General features: G+C 41.8%; 1 protein-coding gene across 1 annotated transcript in view; it reads left to right on the plus strand.

Annotated features, from left to right (window-relative positions):
• Window positions 1-18,218, plus strand: part of LOC106571431 (protein stum homolog) — a 37,603-nt gene extending 19,385 nt beyond the window's left edge. Inside the window, exons 2-4 of the mRNA XM_014144521.2 lie at window positions 14,331-14,510; window positions 15,763-15,771; window positions 16,275-18,218. Of these exons, the coding sequence (XP_013999996.1) occupies window positions 14,331-14,510; window positions 15,763-15,771; window positions 16,275-16,309 (224 nt within the window). The 3' untranslated portion in view covers window positions 16,310-18,218. The remainder of the gene's footprint in view (window positions 1-14,330; window positions 14,511-15,762; window positions 15,772-16,274) is intronic.
• Window positions 18,219-21,158: the final 2,940 nt, after the last annotated feature.

Consider the following 21,158-nt stretch of genomic DNA (forward strand, 5'->3'; position numbering starts at 1 on the left):
TGAACCTGAACTAATAAGTTACTGTTCTCTCTTTTCAGCTATGTAACAGCCTCAAAAATGATACTCCTGTATAAGGGTCTGCAGCGAATCACAGCCAGCTGCCAGAGAGAAGCAAATGTGCCAGAGTTGATGGACACCCTATGTTCATCAATGGACAGAAAGTTCCACAGAATGGAATATAATCATGTACTATCAGAAACCGCTGCACTTGACACCAGGTTTAAGAAGTTAGCCTTCAGTGATGCCAGAGCAATTGATGAGGCTCTTCAAAGAATAACCTCAGCAGCATGGAGGGACAGCTCCAGCAGTCAGCTGGCTCAGGCACCAGGGCAACAGGAAGAAGAGGGATCAGATGGAGCAGAAGCACCAGCAGTAGTGCCACAAACGTCTGCTGTTTGACGAGAGAGCAACTGGGGAAGCAGCACGAAGGAATCCCTCAGCAGATGCCATAATGCAGGTCCGATCCTATTTGGTGGAGCCCATCCTCCAAAGATCTGCAGATCCTCTGAGCTTGTGGAAGAACAAGGCCTCTGTCTACCCACGTCTTACTAAAGTAATGACAGGGAAACTCTGCATAGTGTCCACATCTGTTCTCTCTGAGAGGGTCTTCTCGAAAACGGGACAAATAATTACTGAGAGAAGAGTGAGGCAGCTTTGAGTGAGGCACCTCACGCGAAAGTGAGGCAGCTCGCATTTCTGAATGAAAATCTCTCATAAAAGCAAAATATGGTCAGCATTGCTGTGTGCTGCTGGTTATAACATGGCAATAAGAGAGAGAAAAGAGGGACCAGTTTAATGTTTTAAGTGGGATGCTGCAGTTTTGCACATTGTTATTTATTTTTCTTTGATATGGTGCAATATTCTATTATGCTGTTCAGATTGTATTAGTTTTGAATGGTTAGATTTATATGCACTTTGTTTATATACATTAAAAAGTTATACTTTAAATGCAAATGTTTAATAGCATTCTTTTTCATAATAAACCAATGCATTTTTAAATACATTGTGGTTAAGGTAGAGTATGATTTAATTTAATAATTTAATTAGAATTGTTTAAACACCAATCATAGTCAAACTATCGCAAGCTGTTTGACTTGAAAAATAAAAAATAAAATTTAAGAGCCATTTGGGAGCCAAAAGATGCCCATCACTAGTCATCAGTGGTTACTGGTGTTTGAACTTGTTGCCACAGGTTTGCCACAAGTTCAAATGGAATCGAGAGAATTGTCTTTCAGAAAATAAAACTCTAGCGAACTTTTTGCCACTAGTGGCAATAAATATTATTGTTGACAAAGGTTTGGCAAAAATTCACCACGACTGGCAAACATTTGCAAACTTCTCGCAACATTCTGTGGCACACTATTTAGCTTGCATAAAATTTGCCACAACAAATTCCTTTTTGTAAGGGTAATCATTAGAACAATATTTTTAAGACATTATTATAAAAAAATGTGTGAGATGTATGTTGATGAAAATGATACAGAATGTACTTTAGAAAGACATTTCATCAGCAAACTATTAGGCCTACTCCCCTCTCTTCACCTCAATTAGGATGGATTCATTAAGAGTCTCAGTCAGATGCTTCCTCCCTAGAGTCTCAGTAATTGCACCACTGCTGTTTACTATATTCAGTGCCTTGCAAAAGTATTCAACCCTCTTGGCGTTTTTCCTATTTTGTTGCATTGCAACCTGTAATTTAAATAGATTTTTGTTTGGATTTCATGTAATAGACCTACACAAAATAGTCCAAATTGGTGAAGTGAAATGAAAAAAAGACTTGTTCCAAAAAAGAAATAAAAAATAAAAAAACGGAAAAGTGGTGCGTGCATATGTATTCACCCCCTTTGCTATGCAACCAATTACCTTCAAACGTCACATAATTAGTTAAATAAAGTCCACCTGTGTGCAATGTAAGTGTCACATGATCTCAGTATATATACACCTGTACTGAAAGGCCCCAGAGTCTGCAACACCACTAAGCAAGGGAAACCACCAAGCAAGCAGCATCATGAAGACCAAGGAGCTCACTAAACAGGTCAGGGATAAAGTTGTGGAGAAGTACAGATCAGGGTTAGGTTATAAAACATCCCACGGAGCACCATTAAATCTGTTATAAAAAAAATGGAAAGAGAATGGCACCACAACAAACCTGCCAAGAGGGGGCCGCCCACCAAAACTCACAGACCAGGCAAGGAGGGCATTAATCAGAGAGGCAACAAAGAGACCAAAGATAACCCTGAAGGAGTTGCAAAGCTCCACAGCGGAGATTGGAGTATCTGTCCATAGGACAACTTTAAGCCATACACTCCACAGAGCTTGTAACGGGTGTCGTAATGATCAGACCAAAACGCAGCGGGAACGTGTATACTCATCTTCTTTTTAATGAAAAGAAGGAAAAACAAACAAATCACGTATACAAACCACTAACAGTCCTATCAGGTGCTCAGACACTAAACAGGAGACAACTACCCACCAATACCATAGAAAAAACACCCCTCTTAAATAAGACCTTCAATTAGAAGCAACGAGGAGCAGCTGCTTCCAATTGAAGGTCAACCCCATAAACTAAACATAGACATAGAACGACTAGAACTAACATAGAAAATAAACTAACAAGAACATAGCCCAAAAACCCCGGAACACTCTAAACAAATACCCCTCTTACATAATAACATAACCCAACAAACCCTGAACCACATAAAACAAACACCCCCTGCCACGTCCTGACCAAACTACAATAACAAATAACCCCTTTACTGGTCAGAACGTGACAGAGCTGGGCTTTACGGAAGAGCTTAAATAAAAAAATAAGCAAACACGTTTGGTGTTCGCCAAAAGGCATGTGGGAGACTCCCCAAAAATTTGGAAGGAAAATTCTTGAGGGAAACCTGTTTCAGTCTCCCAGAGATTTGAGACTGGGACAGAGGTTCACCTTCCAGCAGGACAATGACCCTAAGCATACTGCTAAAGAAACACTCGAGTGGTTTAAGGGGAAACATTTAAATGTCTTGTAATGGGCTAGTCAAAGCCCAGAACTCAATCCAATTGAGAATCTGTGGTATGACTTAAATATTGCTGTACACCAGCAGAATCCATCCAACTTGAAGGAGCTGGAGCAGTTTTGCCTTGAAGAATGGGCAAAAATCCCAGTGGCTAGATGTGCCAAGCTTATAGAGACATACCTCAAGAGACTTGCAGCTGTAATTGCTGCAAAAGGTGGCTCTACAAAGTAATGACTTGGGGGGTGAATAGTTATGCACGCTCAAGTATTCAGTCTTTTTGTCTTATTTCTTGTTTGTTTCACAATATGTTTTATGGTGGTACTCATGTTGTGTAAATCAAATGATACAACCCCCCCAAAAATGATTTTTTATTCCAGGTTGTAAGGCAACAAAATATGAAAAATGCTAAGGGGGTGAATACTTTCGCAAGGCACTGTATTTAGCAATTTGGGTTATAATCCTTCCCTTATTCCCAATCCTCCTTAATCTTCAACTCTTCTTCATCTCCTAATTGTCAAGAGGGGGTGCTGGGCTGGCAATAGGTCCATCTGTATTTGTACCAATGCCACTGTACCGTATCTGGAGCGTGGAGTTAGAGGAGCTGGAGTAAGAGTAATGGGATCTGTATAGTAATGATTTCCAGTTTCTCAGTAGAATGGCACACTGCATGCACCACGTAGCATCAACATAACATTGATCTCCACACTATCCTCCACTGAACCTAATGAGGGCTGTGGAGCCCAGGCCCACTGATCCCTTTCATATCAGGCACATCTGAAAGGAGAGGACACAGGAGCGGCTCGGGACCCTGTTAAAAGAACTACTGCGCTGTTCTCTGCCGGGGCCATTCACTGACTGAGTCACTGTTATTATTTGATCATTTTTCTATTCAGTATCTGTTTCCCCAGAGCCAGACGGAGACTGCACCCAGTCTGTCTTAGTCTAATTACAGATACATGTATCCATGGTTATTGATCACAGTTATTGACCATCAAGAAAGTGACACTCCATGAGCTCTCTGGCCCGGGTACTAGTTATGACATGTCCGTCCTTAGACTGTCTGTGTGGTGATTCAATGGCACTGAGTGTGTAACATTAGAAATGTGTCTCCCATGTGACATATCTGTGGCATCCCAGTAATGTCGTTGTGTGCCTGGCTGGCCCAGATGTCACGGGGTGGTCGGTTCTACCAGTGAAAAAGAGCTGTCCTCCCCTCAGTCAGGACTGGCTGTAATGAGCATTGAGACTGAGACTGCCACCTGCCAACACGCATTCCGAGTTCCCACGTCACCCAGCAGCAGCTGAGGACTCTGTGACTAGCGTGTCACTTCAGGTTTGGTCCAATCATCAGTCTGAGTCTTGTTGTTGTGGTTGGACCCATGCCCTGGCTGGCATTGCTGTCTCATTGTCACGACTTCCGCCGAAGTCGGTCCCTCTCCTTGTTCCGGCAGCGTTCGGCGGTCAACGTCACCGACTTTCTAGCCACTGCCGATCCACTTTTCATTTTCCATTTGTTCTGTCTTACACACCTGACTTCACTCAACCAATTACTTGTTTATTATTTAACCCTCTGTTCCCCATGTTGTGTTTGTGAGTGATTGTTCATTGTACATCGGTCCATTTTTTTGTGGGCTCGCTATGTTGCCTTGTATTTTTGAGTAAAGTACGTTGATTACTCATATCTGCTGTCCTGCGCCTGACTCTCTACACCAGCGACACACAGGACCCTTACAGACCTGGTGTTGTTCTACTCATATCTGCTGTCCTGCGCCTGACTCTCTACACCAGCGACACACAGGACCATTTACACTTATCAGCCAGTTTATACTAGACAGGCTACAGCATCTTCACACCACCTTAACACCGCAAGGCCATCACGTCAACTGGGATGTCTCCAAGTCCCACGACTGAAAGAAAATAAATACATGTAGCCACGTTCACAGGAGCTGGGCATAACTTAGTGGATATTTGTATTATTATGAGGGGGTGATCTTTGCGAGGCCCAGATTTAGACTGGTCTCTGTTGGCCTGCTGAGATGTCACACATCTCTTTCCCTCTTGAGTCAGTGAGCCATATCTAACACACCCTGTCCTTATGTTTTCTGTAATTGCTAGTGGCATGTGCTGTGTGCCAAATTAAGTTAAACAAAATCGTGTTAATTGGCACTGGATTTGATACGGCTGTAATTGAAATAAATATATTTGCTGAACTGACTAAATAAATTAAAATCTGCTGGCATGTTTGTTAGTACGTCACCAGCAGCTTTCTATAGAGAGATAACCAAGCAGAATATTAATATTTATTTTTAATTAGGCTGCCTTGTGAGGAAGATCAGATAGTGTGAGGACAGAGGGATGGGGATTCATTGACTGAGGGAAATGGCATTAGTTTTCATCCCCTGTGATCCTTATCTGTTTGGCGAGGCTGGTCCAATTGGAATTCAGTTTCTCTATCAGCTTTCGCCTTTCATACTTCAATCGAGATCAAAGACTGTTCGTAGAAATACCCTTCAAAGATATGCCAATGGAAAATGTTAAAATTAGACTTTGGTATCTGCTATTTTAACTGTTCTGCACAGACCTATCCTCATTGTAGGCTGCATAAAGGTATCTAAAAGTAAATACAGTATATTCGATTAAACAATTAGATCAACTGTTTATTTGATTGGTCTTGATGGAGAATTAAAGAAAGACTCCTCTTTTAGTTCATTTTCCTCTACCTTTGTGTCTTCCCATCATTTACATCATGTCAAGCTGTTGTGGAGAGAGAGACAGAAAGAGACAGTTTAATACATCATATAATGACATTCTGACCATAGCAAACCATTACATTGGGATTCGCATAATTAAAAAGGCAGCAACAAAAACAACTTAGGAACCCAATTGGAAAGCCCAGAGAGACTCTTAAAAGTAAAACCACAGAAGCCCCTAACCTGTTACATAGCAGTTTTTAGTGCTTATGTTTATCACAAGGCCTTCTGAATGGTTACATGGCCCCTATTGTATCACTCCCATTGCTCTCCCTCCCCATGGCATAGCTGCAGTTTCCATGACAGCAGCTAGAGCCTACCAGAACAAAAGGCTTTTTCTACTGGTCTGCTCCATGGACGGTTGTGCCTGTCTTTCTGGAGTAGGATGCATAACGGGGAGATTACGGGCTGTTTTAGGGAAAGCTAATTGCATACACATGAAATGACCACTCACATTTTTAAACCCTAGATGAAGTGATTGAAAATGAATAATGACATAGTACTGGGCTTTAGTGAACTTGTAGTACAAGCCATAACTGACATGCTTAGATTGAGCCCCTACATGCACAAGCATCAAATGCATGTTTAACCTTCTCCTCCGCCTGTGATGAATAAGATGCTGCACTAAGACTTAACGTAACCTTGACACCTCTAGAACATGAGTCATGACATGAGTGAACACAGTAGGCATATGCAGTATCTTAAAGTACAATAGTGGTTCATACAACACATGGAAAAGTGAACTAGAGAGAGAGAGAGAGAGCGAGAGAGAGAGAGAGAGCAGCAAGAGAGAGAGCAGCGAGAGCAGAGAGAGCAGAGAGCGAGAGCGAGAGAGAGAGTGAGAGAGAGAGAGAGTGAGTGAGAGTGCGAGCGAGCATGAGAGAGAGAGAGAGAGAGAGAGAGAGAGAGAGAGAGAGAGAAAGAAATGAGAGAAAGAGATGCCATAGAGATGGAGATGCTTGGTCCTTGGTCTGGCACCACACCTGGCTTACATATCCTCATCCCAACAGAATCACAGAGGGTAGATTTATGTTTCAACCTTTAGATGAGTAAGATAATGTCAGGCACTCTCCTTCCCTCTCTCCATCCATCCTGTTTTAATACTGTACAGCAACCAGGTGGCCATTAGAAATGTAAATACACTGGGCCATAAAACATTTGCCGTCCGTGGTGAGTGGTTAAAGTGAGGTGTCAGAGTATGTACGGTACCAGCTGCATGCTGAATGATTAATGACAAGCCCTCTCTAAGAAATACACATGAGCCTTCCTTCCTAGAAGCAACTTAATCAGCTCTATCCGGACACATTCACATTTCCATTACTGAAAACAGAGGAAAATGAGGTCTGGGTACACATCACAAAATTATTCATAAGAGTACAGATCCCTCATATGATGCACGAGCTTCGGCTGCATGCGGACATGTTGATGTGCTCCCCCAGTCTCTAATTGTGTTGACTGAACTCCCATAATGGCTTTGTGTCTTGGGTTAGAAAATAGATAAAATTGTGGGTTTATTCAGATGCAGACAAGCAGACACTAGGTTACACTATTTGTGATCTTGGTTGAGAGTTGACAAATTGATCTTTGACAATGGGAGTGCATTAAATTCAAAGCTCCATGAGGAGCTCTGTTAGTCCATTTAATCAGACTACAGGCTTTGGACCAATGCTCATGTTGTCCTTCTCTGCTCCACCTCTCTAGAAATAAGACTGTTGGTTGTCCTGTGGGAGACTTAGCATTGGTATCATTGGCTGTCCCCCCATCAGGAGAATCTTGTTCCAGTCTCTCCCTTAGAATTGACTTGTAAGCTAACATTGTCATGCCCTTGATGAAGTGGGGTCTAATACCAGTGGGAGAATGGTGTCTGTTGCAAAGTTTTTCAGACTTTCCTTTAGGGGTCGAAATGTACTACAACCCACCGCAATTACAACAGATCAATAGAGTGGATATGAGATACTGTCTTTTATAACACAGTCAATCAATGTAGTATATTTCAGTTCATACTGGATGTCTATCTGTTCTAGATTCTGCCTATTCAAAGTAATACAATTAGACAGGTCACAAATTGTAGCACCTGCAGCCTGTTAGTGTCTGGTGGCGATGTCTCAGGCCCAGAGTGCCTTCTACACTTGTCCTGGCGCTTGTGGCCCTGCTTATTGTCATAAATTGAGGTCACTTATGCTTATAGAATTGTCCATTTCGGGTCTGTGCGCCAGGAAGACTTTGAAAATTGCACCATCAGAGCAGACTACACATCTGCCATGTAACCTCAAGGCTAATCCCATGTCTTCCAGGCACACACACACACACACACACACACACACACACACACACACACACACACACACACACACACACACACTCACACTCACACACGCACTGTTATCAAGCTGTCACAGACAGTTTCTTAGCATCTGGGGACCAAAAACACACAGCAAGGCACAGAGTACTAAGGCTTTGATGCAAGCCCAAATGTCCAGTATTTTTATACTCTGTCGGAGTTAGGAGGAGCCATAAAGATATAACCATAACAAAATGATGTTTATGTCCCTCCCCAGCTAGCTAGAGCATGGATGTTGTGGTATGCTGCCTCAATGAGAGAGAGAGAGAGAGAGAGCAGACCTGGGAGGAGGTTGAGCCCAGGCAGGCAGGGAGGCCCAGTAAGAGTGGGTGCAGGTTCCTGGGTGGATGATTGATGGGGTGTGTCTGCTAGTAATGTTGACAAATACCCTCACCTGCCTGGCTTATGTAGGTCTAAAGTGAGTGGAGGTGGAGAAGGGATGGGAAGGGTGTGGTTGTTGTGAGGCAGGGGAGTATGCTTAGCAGAGGTCATTTTCTATTTCCATCCTGGCATATCCAATGGTCTCTCTCTCTCTATGGGTTAGCACAAGCCTGTGAATGCTTAAGGGTCCAGTTTACTCATGCATTTGTTGCCCAAGCCTTCGAATGTTTACTTTACAAAGACAGTGTATCTAAATTTTGCGGGAAACTGACCTTTTTTAATCATTCTGAAACTACATCATGTACAATGTTCAATCATAAATGTGAAAAACTAAGCTTTGAGTAGCACAGGCAAAAGTACCATTCAAATCATGAAGAACAAGCTTTTTAGGTTATCGAACACATTAGCACCTAGACTGAAGTGTGGAACAACATACGAGGCCCATTGGTGCTCAGTACTGTTGACATTGAGTTTGAGTTGTTAAATAGGGCAACTGCAAATAGTAAAACCCCTCTTACTGTAGATCAAAGCAACTCAACTTTCCTTCAAAAAAAAATTGTTCTCTCTCTTTCTCTCTCTCTCTCTCTCTTTCTCTCTGGAAAGTAGAAGCATTCCCAATACTGGAGGGGAGACAAAACACACACACAAACAAACACAAACAGGCAGGGAGAGAGGCAAGAAAGCCTTTGTATAAAAGTTCTGCTTCCTCACTCTGAGCTTACATGAGTTCCCCTTTAATTCTGTCCCCAGTGGTCCCTTCCAAGGCCACTCGCAGTGAAAGTTCTCTCTCTCAACAAACAAAACAAGAACTAAAGGGGATAATTAACCTTCCACATTTTCAGTTGGCACTAAGTGCGAACGCTTCAGAAAATTACAGTCATCAGTGGGGTAATGCATGACGACGATAACACTCACCATACTCCTTGCTCTCACTCCACACACAGACTCTGGTTATGGGTGGGCGGGAGGAGGGAGGGAGGGAGGGATGGAGGGGTTGATGGGGGTTGAAATGTTGCTAATGAGGATTGGCCTGGGTGTGAAGGCGTTAGTAAGTCAGGGAGACAGTTGACTGTGGACAATGCTCTCAGTCTGTTAACAGCTTAGTGTCACAGATATAGAGGGGAAGAGAGAGAGGATAAGAGAAGAGAGAGACAGAAACAGAGAGAGAGAGAGACATCATTAGTGATGAAAATTCCACGAAGAGATTTAACTTTCGTTTGCATTTCTTGTCATTTTAGGATTCTTGAAAGATGGGACGATCTCATATTTTTTTCCCAAAATATTTGGATTAATAACATTTTAAATATATATTTTGATAGACGAAAGTACTGTATCAGCTATCACACCAATGTGAAGGAACAACCTAATTATTGCATTTGTATATAAAATGTAACTAACTGGATTTAGGCGTTAGCCATCAGTGACAGAGTTGACAAGCCACTGACGGAGTTGACAACAGATAATCAAAATAGACATATTTTTGCCTCTAAAAACAAAAGTTTAATGCAAGCATTTGTAAAATATAGAAAATGGTTCATTTGAAAATCCCCCCAAAAAACAACCGTTCTATCAGGTCTTTCAGCACTCTGATGGAGTTGACGATAGGCAAAAATCTAACGGAATTGTATTTTTCATCTTCATTCAAGTGGTATACAAAGTAGCAATTTCGTTTTTCCTCAGTTGCTTTATGACTTTAAAACCTAATTAAAATAAACATATTTGAACCAAAATTCACATGCTATCTTAATCTATCAAGGAGCTGGAGTTGACAGTTTATGCTTGTGACCTTGGTGATTTCAACTTTGTTTGTTTAAATATATCAAAAGTAGAGAACTTTACAGACCATGAGTGGTCTTGTTATACTACATGTAATGAGGACATGAATAAGGGGTCCTTATGGTATACAGTGCATTCGGAAAGTATTCAGACAATTGACTTTTTCCACATTTTGTTACATTACAGCCTTATTCTAAAATTGATTAAATAAAAATAAAATCCTCATCAGTCTACACACAACATAACATAATGACAAAGGGAAAACAGTTTTTTAGACATTTTTGCAAATGTATTAAATATAAAAGACTGAAATACCTTATTTACATAAGTATTCAGACCCTTTACTATGAGACTCGAAATTGAGCTCAGGTGCATCCTGTTTCCATTGATCATCCTTGATGTTTCTACAACTTGATTGGAGTCCACCTGTGCTAAATTCAATTGATTGGACACACCTGTCTATATAAGGTCCCACAGTTGACAGTGCATGTCAGAGCAAAAACCAAGCCATGAGGTCGAAGGAATTGTCTGAAGAGCTCCGAGACAGGATTGTGTCGAGGCACAGATATGGGGAAGTTTAGCAAAACATTTCTGCAGCATTGGAGGTCCCCAAGAGCACAGTAGCCTCCATCATTCTTAATTGCAAAAAGTTTGGAATCACCAAGACTCTTCATAGAGTTGGACACTTGGCCAAATGGAGCAATCGGGGCAGAAGGGCCTTTGGCAGGGAGGTGACCAAGAAGCCGATGGTCACTCTGACAGAGCTCCAGAGTTCCTCTGTGTCGATGGGAGAACATTCCAGAAGGACAACTATCTCTGCAGCACTCCTCCAATCAGGCCTTTATGATAGATTGGCCAAACAGAAGTCACTCCTCAGTAAAAGGCACATAACAGCCCGCTTGGGGTTTGCCAAAAGGCATCTGAAAGACTCTCAGACCATGAGAAACAAGATTCTCTGGTCTGATTAAACCAAGTTTGAACTGTTTTGGCCTGAATGCCAAGCGTCATGTCTGCAGGAAACCTGGCACCATCTCTACGGTGAAGCATGGTGGTGGCAGCATCATGCTGTGGGGATGTTTCTCAGCGGCAGGGACTGGGAGACCAGTGAGGATGAAGGGAAATAGGAACGATGCAAAGTACAGAGAGATCCTTTATGAAAACCTGCTCCAGTGCACTCAGGACCTCAGACTGAGGCGAAGGTTCACCTTCCAACAGGACAACGACCCTAAGCACATAGCCAAGACAATACAGGAGTGGCTTCAGGACAAGTCTCTGAATGTCCTTGAGTGGCCCAGCCAGAGCCCGGACTTGAACTCGACACAACATCTCTGGAGAGACCTGAAAATAGCTGTGTATGGACGCTCCCCATCCAATCTGACAGAGCTTGAGAGGATCTGCAGAGAAGAATCGGAGAAACTCCCCAAATACAGGTGTGCCAAGGTTGTAGCATCATACCCAAGAAGACTCGAGGCTGTAAATGCTGCCAAAGGTGCTTCAACGAAGAACTGAGTAAAGGGTCTGAATACTTATGTTAATGTGATATTTAAATTTTCTAATTTTGATGCATTTGCCAAAATGTCTAAAAACCTGTTTTTGTTTGCTTTGTCATTATGGGGTATTGTGTGTAGATTGATGAGGAAAACAACCCATTTCATCCAGTTTAGAGTAAGGCTGTAATGTAACAAAATGTGGAAAAAGTAAAGGGGTCTGTATACTTCACGAAGGCACTGTAGCTGACCCTGCTCATTCCTGATTCATTTAGGATTTTAGACAAATCTGACGGAGTTGACCAAATCTCTGAACATCTTCTTTAGGAATCACAGTTTTGAGAGAAATATTATTTAAATTCAGAGAGCACTATTGTAAGAAACTACATAAGGCCCCTTTTCAGTTAATATTAATTATTGCCTGTTTAGGAGAGTTCGACGTTGGGATCCTTTGCTCTGGACAAGGGCTTTTCAGAGCATAGAGCCGACATGGAAATGAATAATATTGAAAATATTTCAAAAATTCCAAAATCAAATTTCCCCTTATAAAATTCCCGTAAATGTAAGCCCAAATAATGCAACAAAATCAATTATTTTTCAATATATATATTTTGTTCCTGCCGGACAAGAATTGTCCCAGTTTGCAAGAATCCCTGCATTAATAATATATTGTGCTAATGACAGCTCTAATAATGTATGTTGTTATAAATTACATAGCAGAAAGCTCTTATATCTGTGACCAGATGCTGTACTAATGGTTTTAGGCTTGTTGCAGTGTGTACCAATAGACATAACATTTGTGGGTGGTACTTGATAGCTGCAGTTGGAGGGTTTGAACAAAAAATCCCCCCCCCCCCAAATCAAATTTCCCTAACATTCCTGCGTGTGCTCTGGTTGTATTTAGAATTACTGGGAGGAGACTGTTTTTTGTCATCTCTCCTGAATTGATATTTTTTACTCTCCAGAACCATGGCATAATTTTGATTTTAATCACACTCGTCTGACTATCTCTAGATCAGTTTGTAATTGATTAATTTACAGCAGGATATAGCCTTGATGTGAAAAGGACATAGCAATTAAGCAGCATGTTAAGTCGGTCCGAAATCAACTGACCTCCCATGTTCAATCTCACATACATAACCCTCTAAATGATTTGGATGGGATCCTTATATCAATCAATTAAAGAGCATATTACAAAGATTAAGATTATGGTCTTCCTAACATTTTGTGTAGAATTGATTCTCTATGACCCCACCCATGTAAACCTACCATTCTGATCAAATGATTAAATGGGCTCACCATCTGAACAAGCCAAACTTAGCACAGGACCAGTGAACACAAGGACTGCTAGTTCCCTGCTGCTGCCAATAGATTTGTGGGCTCTTTCCCTGTAAATGATGTTTATCTGTGTTTGGAAGAAAGGCTATTCTTAGCCTGATTGGCCCGTTGTAAAGGAAAGGGAGGCAGATCTCTGGCAGTAAGTATTCTATGTGTCTCGTTGGATTCTCGAGTATGATTAATGGTATGTCTCATTGATAAAACAGATTAAAATGAAACATAGTGGAAAAGGGGAAGGCTATTTATCCGTCCACTTCCTTTAGTTCCTATTTAGGGGAAGTAACCCTGATTTATTAGACAATTGAGAATAGTTCATATTGTGGATGCATAGATATTTTCCTCTTAATTGTGGTTCTCCTCCTGGCAAATGACCCAGCAATGACAGAGAATAGATGTCCCTTGCATCCATCCATTTTGTTTTGGGATTATCTGTTTGAATTCACAAAAAAAGGTAATGACTGTGACTACTGCAGAATCAAGCTAGTTAAGCGGGCATTATCTTTGGAATTCCTTTTCCTCTCCTTCCTAAAGGCTAATTTAGGGACGGTGTTGTAAATTAGCATTAGCTATACACACACACACACACACACACACACACACACACACACACACACACACACACACACACACACACACACACACACACACACACACTGTGATCCATATTCAAATCAACCATAAAATATGTTGATGCTCATAAAACGTTATCCTAGTCACATGAGACAGCTCCAACCCTCTGACCTAGAAATGTAAATAATATGTCATTTAGCTTCAGTTCCAGGGCTGTGTGTGTGTGTGTGTGTGTGTGTGTGTGTGTGTGTGTGTGTGTGTGTGTGTGTGTGTGTGTGTGTGTGTGTGTGTGTGTGTGTGTGTGTGTGTGTGTGTGTGTCTCTGTGTGTCTCTGTGTGTCGGGGGGGGGGGGGGGTCATGACCTGTAGGAGTGGGTGATAGAAAGGGTTTGGTTCAGATCCCCAAAGGCACATGGAGTTGCAGCAGTCTCAGTCATATATACTTCAAGCTTAGTATTCAACCTTAGCCTAATTGACTGAACAATGTTTTGGGCCATAAGTCAGTTTACATAGTCTTACTCTGCTGCGTATGAATTCACACTGAATTTTAAACTGCCTTTGAACTGCCCTCTCTCTTTTATCTCCCAAAATCCTGTCTTTGTGAATATTCTTTGTCCCAAGTCCTAATATGTGTATGTTGTATGTTTGCGTGCGTGCATTCGTGCCTCTGCGTGCTTTCTCCGCAGGTACGTTCGTGTCTGCCTTCACGGTGCTGTGCGGAGCGCGGACGGACCTGCCTGACCGCCACATGTGCTGTGTGTTCTGGCTGAACATTGCAGCAGCCTTCATCCAAATCCTCACAGCCATCGTCATGGTGGGCTGGATCATGAGTATATTCTGGGGCATGGACATGGTCATCCTGGCAAGTATGTGTCACTCTGTATTATGCATTTTGACGTGATTGAGGTAACTTCAGAAAGTCTATGTGTATTAAGCTTATTATTGTGTATCAAAGGTCTACATGGGACATTTTCAAGGAGACCATCATAAGACAGGTCAGAAAAGGTCCAGAAAGGTCATATGGGGGCCCCACACATGAACTGAACACACATGTACAGAACACAGTTCCAGCTGATGTCAGCAGGGAGGCGTTATAAGGTGCCTAGATGCAGGCGGAACAGATACAAACATTCCTTTGTCTAATTTACAAACTTGCCTGACATGAACTAATGCATTTCTGTGTGGGTGGGGAGGGTGTGTATGATGATGATGTTGTTTGTATGTTGCGTCAATTGATTTGATGTATTTATGTGGAAGCAGCAGCACTCTTGTTGTCCAAGTCAACGTAGATAATATCATATCAAAGCTCCTGGTCCTGTTCATAGAGGGTTGTGTATGATATCCTCCCTATACACTTTGCAGCCACAACCCCAACGGATAGACAGGTTTTTACGCTGTTTGATGGGTTCTGTAATTATCTCTCTCTCTCTCTCTTCAACGCTCACTGCAGATTGAATTGCGTTGCTAAAGGCACTTTTCTGAATGTGAATTTCAAAATATCTCCATCTCTTTAAGAGGAAATGACCAGAATAGATATATTGGCTCACATTGTGCATAAGATACTTGGCATATAGATCGCGTTCTTTCCGCTTGTACTATCTTGTGTCTGCTTTATGTTATCACTTGAGGCAGTTTCATTAAAATTAACCATGCTCCATAGCTACAGAGTTCTCCCCATTGGTTCCACTGATGCTTCTCAGATTGGCTTGGATTTCATTATTAGAGTTCTCTCTCTCCATGCCACATAAGGGGATGGATTCCTTTGAATCGTGACAATTGCTATTGTTTGCAGAGAGCAGGCCTTTGTCAGGATAGCAATGTGGTATTAATTGCTGTGAGCGTGAGAGGAAAAAGCTGCTCCCAGAACACTGTTGAGCATCTTCATGTTGTTATTATTAATCCTGTTATTGAATTTAACCACTGAGCTCTGGATCCTGTCTTCTAACTCTTTTCATATCGAAGAGGGTTGTTTTCAACAGTGTTTGTTACTACAGTAATCTTTCTCTGGACATTTTCTAGAACATGCTGTTCCACTGTGTAACATGCAGCTTCTCATGGTCTAAATATTAATTGTTCTCATGTTTCTTTTCTCTGTTACTCCTCCAAAATGGATGAAAGTTTCTGATGGTAGGTACTGTAGTACTACACAGCTGGCTCATCTCACTCGCTGCCACCATTGCTTTTTCCTATTCCATCAACTCTCCATCTCCGTCTATGTGCCTGTGCCTCCACCACCTCCTCTCTGGCTGTATCTCACACTGTTTGGGTTTGATGTCCTCCGTCGTGCTCGTTATAACGGTCCCCTGAATGTCCTCAGCCCTGTCCCAGTCCGAGCATGCTTTGCAGCTTGCATCGTCACAGATCAGCGAAGACACTATGCTTCTGAGCTGTTCGGGATCTGCAACTGAGATCAGGACTCTGTCTCAGCAGTGCATGTCTGGGAAGAGTTTTCTAAAGGATTTTCCAATAGTATATATTAAAATGTAATTCTCTTAGATCTTAAAGTTTCACTTGGAAACATTATGCCATACTCAGTTTACTCAGGTTATTCAGGGGTCACTTATTCCCCAGGCCGTTGCACTCAGTTTATTCAGGTGATGTGTAACCTCACTGCGCCCTCTCTCCTCCAGGCTATAGGGATCAGAGGGATCCCCAGCAGGTTTAAGGCTGGCCCAGCCCAGCTCAACGTGAAGCCTTGATGTACAGTTGTCTCCTAACACAACATCCCCGTTGGGGGAGAGCCAAGGCAGGATGATATTCACAGGCTTAACCCCACCCTACCTACTGTACCGTATCGCTTACTACTACTACTGCAGCTGCTGCTGCTGCAGCTCCACTTCACAGCTCAGTGGTAGAATGAGGAGCAAGTCAACATTGATGGAGAGGTGTTTTCTACATGTGCCCAAAGTGTCCTGTGAAGAAAATAACAGAATGAATTATGAATATGTGCCAACTGTATGTACAGTACTATACCGTGTGCTAAGGACTAGCCATCCTGTCTGGGGCACTAATTCAGTGTTCAGAGGTTTTTATGAAAAAAATGACGTGCAGTTTTTTCCTCTGTGTATTTTATCAGCTGTTCAACCACACTGTTATTATGACTAGTAGACTTCAATAGACTGAAGATGGTATCAGTGCCTGTCAAGCCCGCCAGGATTGTATAGTATGTGATGTTATTAAAGGTCCAATGCAGCCGTTTTTATCTCAATATCAATAATTTCTTGGTAACAATTAAACACCTTACTGTAATAGTTTTCCATTAAAATGGTCAAGAAGAAACAAAAATGGCTTCTTAGCAAAGGGCAATTCCTCAAGCAAGAATTTTACTAGGACTGTCTGTGAGTGGTTTGAGTAGGGAGGGAAAAACTGAAAATTAGCTGTTATTAACTATTTTAACGCATGGTGATGTCACCATGGAAGGCCAAAACTCCATTCCACCAATACAGGCTGAAATTTCAGGCAGCCATTTCAAGCTCTTACACTAAAAGGGCATTATCATAATTCTTACAAATTCACTGTATTATTCCAACCTCATAGTGTGGAAATATATATAAAACACAGACAAATGTAATTTTTGACTGCACTGGGCCTTTAAAACTTATGGCATATGGAGATGCACTTGTTTTCTATACAGTAATATTCTGCATGGATACCTTTGTATCGTTCTTCAGATATGTCTATCATATATAAAGACTACTCACATCACACACACACACATTTATAGCCTTCTGTGACTTTTGTACTACTATTTATTGGTTGTTGTTTTTGTTGTTCAGTGTCAGTGAATCATTCTGGGCCAGTTGCCATAGATACTGTCCATTAATTAAGTGTCTATGTGTACACATGGGACTAAAATTAATGTAATTGGTTATTTCTGCCTCATGGAAATGGCAGGAGAAGAGTGAGACACAACTATGGCGACCAGTTGTGCTGTATGATCCATTTAAGCAGTGGTATTTTTAAGCTAGAAATAACAGAAAAGTGTAAAAACATAGATTGTAGCATACGCTTTGATTGTGTTTTGAAGACATCTATTTTTTAAACAAGTTTATTACAGTCAATTCCCTTAAATAGCCTACAGACCCAGGCGAGAACTGACAGGAGCTTGAAAAAAGAGGAATGTAGCGAACTCAGTCTGCCAGATGTTATATTTTGTTCAGATAGATACTTTAAGTTATGCAGTTTAATCTTGTACTTTGTCAAGATTCAAGAATGGAAGCATTTGTCAGTGGCTTGTGTTTGAAGAAGAGTGTGTGATGAGTTTATTTAAGTATTACGGATAACAAAAGTATAAAGAAAAAGATTTAGCTCCATGCATTGATATGTCACATTTTGTGATCCCTGCACTTGAATGCAGTGGATTATGAAGAATATAAAATCCTCATTGGAGACTGCAATTACTTTCACAAAAGGAGATATTCAATGTATTTGTGAAATGTATAGACCACTTCTAACTGTTCAATTATTTTACAGAATAAATAACATGATTGCAACAAAAAGCTGTAAAATCACATTGGTGTACAGAACATCAAATATAAGTGACACCCTCAATAAACAAAGTACGTAATGGAAAACTCTGTTTTTGTACTGAATATGTGGAAGTTTTAACAGGCTCTCTCTTGTCTTGATCGGCCAGAGCTGTTACTAGACCATTCCCATTGAACCAGACTGTTAACAGCAGATAGTTAACCAGATTTTTCCCCCCTCATAAGCAGACCTATTGTTGAGAGGTTTCTGATACTTCTCCACTTGCTACGACAACAGCACTTGAACATAGGTGCCATTGGGGGACACAGAGGCTTTGAGGGACGGGAGGATAGCGAGGGAGGGGTCAGCCATTGTGCAGAGCTGAGTGGGAGAGGTGATAGAGAGACAAAGCTGCCTGCACGCTCTAGTGGTCAGTACAGGGCCCAAAAGTATTAGAAAACCTCGGTATGGCTTGTTGTGGGTAGGCAGACATGGCTTCACAATTGTCCTAAGATCAATTGTCTAAGGTTTATGATGGAATGTTGTATAAGACTGTATTTACATAGAGCAATTTGTCTTTTGCTTCTCACATTTTATTGTTGAAAATGCAACCAGACCGTAAAACAATGTGTCATTGATGTAGCGTGCAGGATAATGGTTATCCTTGGATATCCTCTTTTTCTCTGCCTCAAAGCAGCAGACAGACAAACATCATCTCTATTGAATCAACAGTAAAAAGGATATTGTTACAGTATTTGTATTTAATATGTCTTGGAAGGATTCCTTCTCTCTGATAGTGGGCTATTGGATCCCTTTTCTCCATATAAGGAATTCTCTCTCCTGGGTGAACAGACATTTCATGTTGGATCTTTTCAGACAGCGACAGACAGTACACAGCATTCTATTAGTGATTAGGACAGTAAGGTGACGGTTAGATGGTAGAGATTTGATCCAGAGCCTTCGGTGGGAGAAGAGCATTAGCCTATTGTTTCAACCATGACATTACAGGCCAGTAGGGGGCGCTCTGAACTTTATAAAACGACTAAGAGACTGCTCATCTCAGCAATGGTGCCACTGAAAACCTGACTATGCTGATCTCTAGTAGACTCTTCATGGTTAGAACTCAAGGTGTCTCACGTTACTGGTTGACACAGATGTCTAACGTCATTCATTTTCACACATCACCTATCTGATGGAGTCCTACCTCTCAGCGGGCTGTTCATTTTCTGTCTCAGAGAATGTGAGTGAAGGTAAGGTAATGGGAGACAGTGCTTCCTCGATCCTTTGGAGATGATGAGGACACAGCTCTGCTTCTAGTCTGAGGGTTATCAGAGGTATGACATACATTTCCTCTGTTTCCTCTGTGTTTCTGTAAAGTGGGACTCCAGCATTCCACTCTCTCTGTTTCCTATGATGCTGTTGGCTGAGGAATGTACAAGAAGCGTTCTCACCATCACCAGCTGCCTGTTTCTCAGTGACATCACTGAATAAACAACACATGCGTATGTAAAGTAAAGGTAATCCTTTGTGATGTATGCTGTACATAATTGTTTGGTCTATCGTCAGAAGCCGGGAAGCGCAAAATGTTCTGACTGTGGCATGCATCTTGGGCAATTTCTACCATGGATGTGATGTCCCTCACACTAATGCAGTCAGCTAGGACTGTTGAATGGCATTAATGACATTTGTTAAAATGTAACCTAAACCTCTACAAATTGACCTCATGGATTGCTCTGTTGTTTGATAGGGCGATTAATTGATTTCACTTTACAGTAGGGGACCAGTGATTCATACAGACCAGCGATAGACCTATCCCAGGGGCTAATTGGGCATGTCGCCATGGTGATCCATAAACATCTTGGGCAATTCCCATAACCTGATTGACAGAACTGTACTTCCCAGCAAAATGTATGTGCAGACTAACTTCAAGACTTTAAAAAGGTACAGAGTTTGAAATTCTCTGAACATATTACACCCAGTTCAGTTGATGATAGCTGACCACAGGAGGTTGGTGGTACCTTAATTGGGGAGAACAAGCTCGTGTCAATGAGTGGAGCGGAATGAGTGGAATGGTATCAGAAACATTAAACACATTGTTTCCATGTGTTTGATGCTATTCCATTTGCTCCGTTCTGGCAATTATTATGAGCCATTCTCCCCTCAGCAGCCTCCTGTGCAGCTGACATGTCATCTTTACCCCATGACTGAGATTCGCTTTATCACTTTCTGTCATCTGTCGTCATCTCTGGTGATCAGCCCTGAGCCTTTTTATATCGACACTTCACGAGATGACAGGCAGAAAGGCTTACCCTGTTACAAATGCCAGCCGTTGGCTAAAGTATATTGTGACGAATATAGATGGGAAGATGGGATGGGGAAGAGGGAGGAGAGAAGAAGAGAGGATGTATGAGTGGGTTTCCTGCATGGCCCCTCTCCATGCCTCCCTCTCCCCAGGCCAGCAGCATTGTTCAGGCTCCCTGCCAGCAGCCTGACTCAGGCCAAGCATTACTAAATAAGGCAGTCCTCTCCTCCTACTTTGGGGAAAAAACACCCGAGCAACTCAATAAGATCATCATCATTCTCCCACGGCCACACCACCTCCTCTCACACTTCTGCATTAGTTCTGTTTTTAGTGTTCATGTAGTGCTTATTTTGACCTGTAACTCTGACGCAGGCAGAGAATTATACTGTTTGTGGAAATGTAATGCTTCTCATGCCCCCTGACCTTCCATCTAACAAAGAACATCTGCTTGTCATGATGTAGTTTGGCCACTAGAGAACGGCAATTCCATCACACAAACAAAAGAGCCTGATCTGAAATTATGAGCGAATCACACAATCTAAACACTGACAGATTTGGTGCTATTTCGGTGCTGTAACCATTTCAGCGGAAATCAACCGTTTGTTATACAGTAATTGACCACATCATAGAATTAGATTAATCTCTATTTATACATTCAGTGCTTGGGATTGTTGACGTTATATTATATTTTTCTTTTAGCTAGTGGCCAAGCGGTACATACACACTAACAACACTTAATCTGCTA

Source organism: Salmo salar, chromosome ssa15 (genome assembly GCF_905237065.1).
Source record: "Salmo salar chromosome ssa15, Ssal_v3.1, whole genome shotgun sequence".
Lineage (NCBI taxonomy): Eukaryota > Metazoa > Chordata > Actinopteri > Salmoniformes > Salmonidae > Salmo > Salmo salar.